The sequence below is a fragment of the Pan paniscus genome, chromosome 3 (genome assembly GCF_029289425.2).
Source record: "Pan paniscus chromosome 3, NHGRI_mPanPan1-v2.0_pri, whole genome shotgun sequence".
NCBI classification, from domain to species: Eukaryota; Metazoa; Chordata; class Mammalia; order Primates; family Hominidae; genus Pan; species Pan paniscus.
Genome location: NC_073252.2, coordinates 13,794,388 through 13,801,847, shown reverse-complemented (window position 1 = coordinate 13,801,847; position 7,460 = coordinate 13,794,388). Strand labels below are relative to the sequence as shown.

Below are 7,460 nucleotides of genomic sequence, written 5' to 3'. Positions count from 1 at the left end.
CTCCTTGTTGCTGGAGGGTGCTTCGAGGACCAGGCTTAGGAGAGAAGGGGTTAAGTCAGACCCTGTCTTTAGCGGCGCAACGTGCCCAGTTTTGTCTGTTAAAGTCAACGTCGCCCAACTGGAGCCAGCCAATGGACGGCCGGGAGCGCCCGGGACAGCCCAGTGGAGGGGTGTGGCCTCAGGCTGTCACTCAGCAGTGAGGAATGACACCCGGGCGGGAGGGGGGTGGTACAGTGGAACGCAAGGGAAGGAAAGAGAAAAGAAACAGATAAAACCAGGGCAGGGGGTAAAAAGGTGCCCCGCGCCTCTCGGAATCCAGCGGCCGCGGCCGCGGCTGCCGCCGCCGCCGCCGGGGGTGGGCTCCGGAAGAGCCTGCCCAGCAGGGAAGGGGAGGACGGGCCAGGAGCGAAATCCTGCAGGCGAGGAAGGGACAGACGCGCAAAGAAAAAGTGACTCGGGCCGTGCGCCCCGGCGGCGCTCGGGAGGGGACTGCTGCCACGGAGGGGCCCCCGCCAATCCTCCTTCACGTCCCCCGAGGGGGCAGACCCCAGCCCGCCCCTAAGGGCGAGAAGCGATGAGATAATCCAGCTGAGCTGCGAAAGGAGAGCGTCTGGCTCTGGATTCGGGGGGAGGGGGTCTCCGGGCGGGGTGGGCCTCTAAGGTGGGGGCGAGGGTCGGCGCAGATCCTGGGACGGAGTGGGGCGGGGGCTGCTGGGCCGCGCAGCAGTGGGCGGCGGCGGCCTCGCACACCCAGCTCACTCGCGCTGCGGCCGCCGGCGCTCTCTGTCCCGCTCGGAGCTGCTCGGCGCCCCAGCTGCCCGCCCCGCCGGCCGCTCCGGCCCGCGGCGCAGATGGCTGTGCGCGGCGCCAACACCTTGACGCCCTTCTCCATCCAGGCGATCCTCAACAAGAAAGAGGAGCGCGGCGGGCTGGCCGCGCCAGAGGGGCGCCCGGCGCCCGGGGGCACAGCGGCATCGATGGCCGCGGCTCCCGCTGTCTGCTGTTGGCGGCTCTTTGGGGAGAGGGACGCGGGCGCGTTGGGGGGCGCCGAGGACTCTCTGCTGGCGTCTCCTGCCGGTACCAGAACAGCTGCGGGGCGGACTGCGGAGAGCCCGGAAGGCTGGGACTCGGACTCCGCGCTCAGCGAGGAGAACGAGAGCAGGCGGCGCTGCGCGGACGCGCGGGGGGCCAGCGGGGCCGGCCTCGCGGGGGGATCCTTAAGCCTCGGCCAGCCGGTCTGTGAGCTGGCCGCTTCCAAAGACCTAGAGGAGGAAGCCGCGGGCCGGAGCGACAGCGAGATGTCCGCCAGCGTCTCAGGTCTGCTGCGGCTTCGCGGGGATGGGGGCCGGGCTGAGGGGATGGACGCGGAGGGCAACCACGCCGAGTGGGGTGGTCGGCTTGAGCACCCTGCGGCCTGGGGCTCGGAGGCTGGCCAAATCCCGAAGTTCTGCGCTCTGGCGCGAGCTGCTCTATCACTTCGGGAACTGAGCCCGCGAGAGACCGGAGTAGCTCCTCAGAGCCCTGCGTCCTGGGGTGAGGCCTGAGACATCCTGGGCCAATGTGCATTAGACTGGGTTGGGAGAACCGCTGCCCCTTGCGTTCGGGAGTCTTTGAGTTCGTCGCCAGTGCTTTCTGCCGTGTCTGTCCCCAAATCCCCAAAATCAGGGAAGCGGAAAAGTGAGGGGTTCAGAGACCTCAGGTAGCCAGTGACCTAGCTCTGGACCAGAGACCTGCCAGTTCAAGGTCCCAGGGCCGGGCCCCACAGTAGGTGGATAGGTGGTGAAGAACACCTCCGAGTGGGCCAGAGCTGAGAATCTGCAGAACTAGAGCTTTGGGGAAAGGGCTGGTTTGGCTTTCTCAGACCCCAGGTCTGGGAGAGCAGCCCTAGGCCGAGGATCCCGGATTGGGTCTTTAGTTCATCCTGGAGGCAGGAGAGAGGCCTCCTCAGCCGTGGCCTGTCCTGTCCTGTGGTCTGGAAGACCCGGGTGCCTGCCCTAGTTGGGTACAAGCTTCTGTAGGCCTCAAGCACAGGGGACCGCTGGACCTTTCTGCTGGAGTTCTTCGGAAGGGCGGGTACGAGACCGAGAAGCTGGTGTGGGATCAGGGTCCAAAAACTCGATGCAGGGGCAACCCTCCCTCTTTACTCTCCAGTCCATCCTCTCATCTAAGGCCTCGGCTCAGCCTGTTTCCATGTCTCTCACAGCAATCCCAGGCGGCTGAGGGTGAAAGATTCTAAATACCTTTGGCCCCAGGATCCGCCTCCACCTTCCCTTACCTGCACCAGACAAGTGTGTGCTGCGAGGACGCGCGCTTGTGTGCGTGTGAACTAAGTGTGGAGAGGCGCGTGAACCCAAGCAGAGAGACGGAAATGCAGTCTAGAATCCCAATGCTCAACGCTGAGAGCCGGGAGGGCTTTCGCGGATGCTCGGGTCGAGTGCCCCAAGTTACTGAGGGGAGCCTGGGACCCAGAGAGGGTGGGGAGCTGGTCTCGACAACACAGCGTTGACACAGCGGCTGAGTCTGCCGCCCTCCCCAGAAGAGGCCTAGATGGGATACCCAGTGGGGCAAGATTCTAAGACTGGTCTCCCGGGCCCAGGGCCTCCCAGACCTCCGCTCCGCTTGAGTGGGATCAAAGTGTATTTCCGCCCCACTCCCGTGACCCCTGCAGTTGAGGCCCGGCCTCACCTCGTCTGTGGCGCTGACAGTCTCTTGTTTCTGTTCCCACCGGGGTCCGCAGGCGACCGCAGCCCAAGGACCGAGGACGACGGTGTTGGCCCCAGAGGTGCACACGTGTCCGTGCTGTGCAGCGGGGCCGGCGGCGGGGGCGGCAGCGGGCCGGCAGGCGTCGCGGAGGAGGAGGAGGAGCCGGCGGCGCCCAAGCCACGCAAGAAGCGCTCGCGGGCCGCTTTCTCCCACGCGCAGGTCTTCGAGCTGGAGCGCCGCTTTAACCACCAGCGCTACCTGTCCGGGCCCGAGCGCGCAGACCTGGCAGCGTCGCTGAAGCTCACCGAGACGCAGGTGAAAATCTGGTTCCAGAACCGTCGCTACAAGACAAAGCGCCGGCAGATGGCAGCCGACCTGCTGGCCTCGGCGCCCGCCGCCAAGAAGGTGGCCGTAAAGGTGCTGGTGCGCGACGACCAGAGACAATACCTGCCCGGCGAAGTGCTGCGGCCACCCTCGCTTCTGCCACTGCAGCCCTCCTACTATTACCCCTACTACTGCCTCCCAGGCTGGGCGCTCTCCACCTGCGCGGCTGCCGCAGGCACCCAGTGAACCCGCTTGGGCTGAGGCAGCGAGTGATTCCCGCGCTCCGGCTCCGGACCGGCGCTGACAGCTGTAGGCTGTAGCCTGCACGGGGCGCCCCGCCAAGGAGGCACCTGGAGGTGAAACCCAGCTCCAGCTCCCGTTAGCCAGGACTTGTCCCCTGGCAGCTGGGCTGAGTCTGCCCCGAGGGGGCGCCTTTTTCTAATTTGAACAGAGGCACCCTATGGCCTAGGGGCCCTGATCGCCCACCTGCCTGGAAGCCCCTGGGCTCTATTTATTATCATGACAATGTTGGAATTAAATTTTGATTCGAATATGTCTGCCTGGGGGTGGGGTTTTCCCTGAGCGGCAACTCCTGGAGACTACATAGCCTGAATCCTCAGAATTTCAGGCCTGCTGGGAGCTTTCTGCACTAGGCCACACTAGTTCATGGTATCCATGCTACCAATCTATGTGTATCTACATATCTTTTATTTTTGGAAATTGCATTTGTAACCAAGGGGTGCGAAACCCTGGCAGTCCCAGGCAGCACCAGGCCAGGGGTTGATTTGAAACGTGAAGGATTGGGTTTTCAGGCCCTCTGCTCCACCCCTCCTGTGTGTCAGAGCCAGGGTGGGGGTGCCCGATTCGGGTGCTGAATGTAAGGAGGGGAGCCTCCAAGTGTGGTGCAAGTCGGGGGTCTCCACATCTTCCTTCTCTGAAGTCCAGGTACCTGCACAAGCAGGAAGCGCCTGGGAGCCCCGGAAGGAGGAGAGCGCACACCCAGGCAGCCCTCTGCGGAAACTTTCCTTGGTTTCTTTTTATTTGTGTATAGGAGGTTAAGACGTGTCGCACTTTTCAGTTGTTTGTATTCAAATGACGATTATTTTTCTACTCAATGTGAATATCCCTGGCCAGCCTTTCCACGGCGCCCACCGCAGTGCCGCTGCCTGGCCCTCAGTCTCTACCTTCCGCCCTCTGCGACTCCTGAGCTCTGGCCCGGGACTCCCCTATCCGCCCCTCACTTACCCTTAAACAGGTGATCCCACCTGTCTTGTCAACCTCGCCGCTTTTCGCCTCCTTAATGGCACTGTGCACTCAACTAGAGTATTAACTGTAAAAAGATTTGTGAAGTTTGGAAGCTCTATTCGCTGTATTTTTTCTTTAATTTATAAACTTTTAGTTTAACATGCCCTCCTGGACGCCGCGTTTTCTCTGAAACTGTCTTTTCCCGACTTTTGGGGAACCAGTAAGGCGAGCTGGAAATAGCTGGGGCTTTTTCCAACCTCCTTTCAGTCTCGGACCAAGGATGCTTAGTCTCTCCTGGGAGCAGCCCTGCTGCCCGCCCACTCCTCAGGCAGGTTATAAACCTGGGCAGCTCAGAAAAATCATGACTTCGGGGGCTTTGCAGGAGTCATGGATGAATCCCACTGAAACCGGGAACAAATTCCTAGGATTTCTCCCCATCCTCCCTGTGAGCATTGGTTTCAGAGCCTAGTAAGAGTCCATGGTTGAACCCCCAGCCAATGTCCATCCCCCATCCCAATGTACCGACCCTTTCATCTCCCCTCACCCCACCCCACCCTGTTCTCTGCTTTCGATTTTAGGAGCGTTTCTCTACCTTATCTAGTGTTTAGTTTTGAGAGTGGTTTAGTGAAAACTCCCGCTAAAATTCTGAAGCGATTAGTTGCAAACCAGGCGTGAATAACCTGTCTCTCGGAGAAGGGTCACCCGAGCGTTTTCCTCGGACGGGTGCAATTGGGGCTCTACAAGGTTTCAAAGCGCTTCCCCGCACTCAATGAAAGGGCGTCATTTGGTACGCACCGAAGCCCACCCGGGGAGCAGAGAATGGGCAGGGCACCGTTATTTATTACCCCATTTTACAGATGATCATACGCAGCTGGCGCTCCCAGACTCCCCAGAATGCTACGGATTCACTGGAGCTAAATGCTCACTTTCACTGGCAGCTCAAGCCGAGTTCCCGGCGAGCAAGGAAGAGTTAATGCCACATTGCGGGCGTTGAGGCCTCCAGTCCGCTGGACCCGAGTCGGGAAACACCAAAACCCTGGCCAAGGCTTCTTTCAATTTCACCTGGGGCCGAAAGGTCGATTAGCTCTCCAAGGCAACCGCGACTTTTCCCAGCCCCCGGGCCTCCAAGCTTTGGTATCCTAAAGGCCTTGGCCTGGGGTCCCTCAAGCCCTCGGATCCGGCCCGGGCGGAGCGTGGTGACCAGCGTTTTAGAAAATTATCCCCGCTTCCAGAAACAGCAAAATGTAAAGGGAGAAGCAAAGGCCCTCGGGATATGCACACTCCCACCCGGTCCCCCACTGGAGTCCAACTACCTTCCATATGGTTCTTGCAATCATCTCGTTTCTTTATAAATGCAATCATCTCGTTTCTTTATAAAATGCTTTACAGTTCTATTTAAATTATACAATTAATCATGACTGTGTTTTTCTTGTAGAAAGTTGGAACATTTCCGATAATACTAGAATCTCCTCCCTTCTTCTCCCCAGGGATCACTACTTACTGAGGGGTTTTTTAGGAGGAGGGATTTTCTCCCTTTCTGAAAAGGCAGTTGCTTGTTGCTGCGTCTTAAGAGGGTAGTTTGTTCTCCATCTTTGCCGATTGGGCGGTGAAAGAATCCGGGAGTTTCTTTAGAGTAGGAAAAGCCACGGAGGTCCCGGTCGCACCCCTGGCGGCTCCATCTTCCACCGCAGACTCCACCTACCCTGCGGACCCGGGCGCCCCTTCCCTTTCTCTCCCACTCTCGGGCCCCCTGCCTGGGCCAGCTCCGCGGACTGGCTCCGGCTGCCCGGGGAAAATGACTCAAGTGAATTCAGTTTGATCCAGATTATGGCTGTTTCCCTCCAAGCTGTCCCGCGGTTTGCCTTGGCGAGAATGCCCTGAGGTCTGATTCTGGGAGCTGGAGGCGGCCTCTGGGTCCAGCCTGTCCTCCAAGGAGTTCTCCCCGCATTTTGCGACCCAGACCAAGGTCTTTACCTGGGTCTTCTGCCGCAGACGCGGCTCCCGTTGAAAATTTGCAGTATTACTTTCTTCCTTTTCTTTACTTTCTCCTCTATCTTCTCTCCGCCTTTCTCTCTTTTTTCTTTCTTTTTTCTTTTTTTTTTTGGAAAGATGAAGAACAGTCCTGCTCCCTACTCGAGGGTATCTCTGTTCACCCACTGCCTGCATCCCTGTGCTGCGCTGAGCCCTCTCGGCCTTCTCTGGGCTTGGTCCCCGGAGCAGTAGCAACTGCCGCCTGGGCCCAATGAACCTTGGGCCTCTTCATCGTTCTCAGTCCCTTTGGCGCTTAGCGAATCTTAGAACTTGGCCTTGGGGATTTTCGAATTCGATCCACCCACTCTACAGATGGGTAAACCAAGGCGAGGGGAATGGCTGGTAAAGGGGGCAGAACACCATGTCACTTGCACTGAAATTGGTCCCAAGGATTCAGGCCGAGCCCACAAATCTTACTCCTAGCAGTAAATTTGGGATCAACCAGCTGCCAAATGTAGCTGGTGGGTCTGCGTGTGTGTATGTGTGTGCGCATGCGCGTGTGTGAGAGAGAAAGAGAGAGAAAGAAAGAAAGAAAGAAAGAAAGAAAGAAAGAAAGAAAGAAAGAAAGAAAAAGAAAAGAGAGAGAGAGAGAGAGACAGACCTGGCTAGTCCCAAACCACATCTCATTTCAAGAGATTGGGTATGAGGGCCTCTTGGATCGCCAGAGAGTATCTTAGATGAGCAGGCTGAGTTGAGACTGGGTTCCGGTTTAGAAAATAAATGGTTTCCAGGCTGCACCGAATCCCAGCACCCTCACTGCTCCCCCACGCTGGTAAAGGTGACAGGGTGACAGTGAAGCATCATTCGAGAAGATTGTAATCGGGCTCAAACACGAGTGCCTGCCCTCTGAGTTGGGGCTCGGGCATGTCAGTGCCCAGAACCCTGAGAAACTGGGCCCGTGGAAGGGTGACATCTGGGGGCTTTTGAGGAGTGGGGAGTGTGCTGAATGCCGGCTCCTGGTTTCCTCTCAGGGAAGCGCTCTGCAGCAGACCCCGGCAATGGCACACTGAGCATCCTATAAAGGCAGAACTTCATCCCGGGTCTTCAGAAGTCCTGCCAAGCGGGGGTTCTAGGGCTCTAACTCCCTAACCGGCCGCTGGAGCTCAGCACCAGCCAGGCCAACAATCCACTCTCCTCTACCCACATTCCAGTCCGTG

The 7,460-nt window shown here is 58.8% G+C and overlaps 1 protein-coding gene across 1 annotated transcript; it reads left to right on the top strand.

The window, feature by feature from the left end:
* The first annotated feature begins 278 nt into the window (after positions 1-278).
* Positions 279-6,881, top strand: NKX3-2 (NK3 homeobox 2). The gene is made up of 2 exons (XM_008952122.5): positions 279-1,317; positions 2,738-6,881. Exons 1-2 carry the CDS (start codon positions 852-854, stop codon positions 3,271-3,273), a joined length of 1,002 nt encoding a protein of 333 aa, XP_008950370.2. The 5' UTR covers positions 279-851; the 3' UTR covers positions 3,274-6,881.
* Positions 6,882-7,460: the final 579 nt, after the last annotated feature.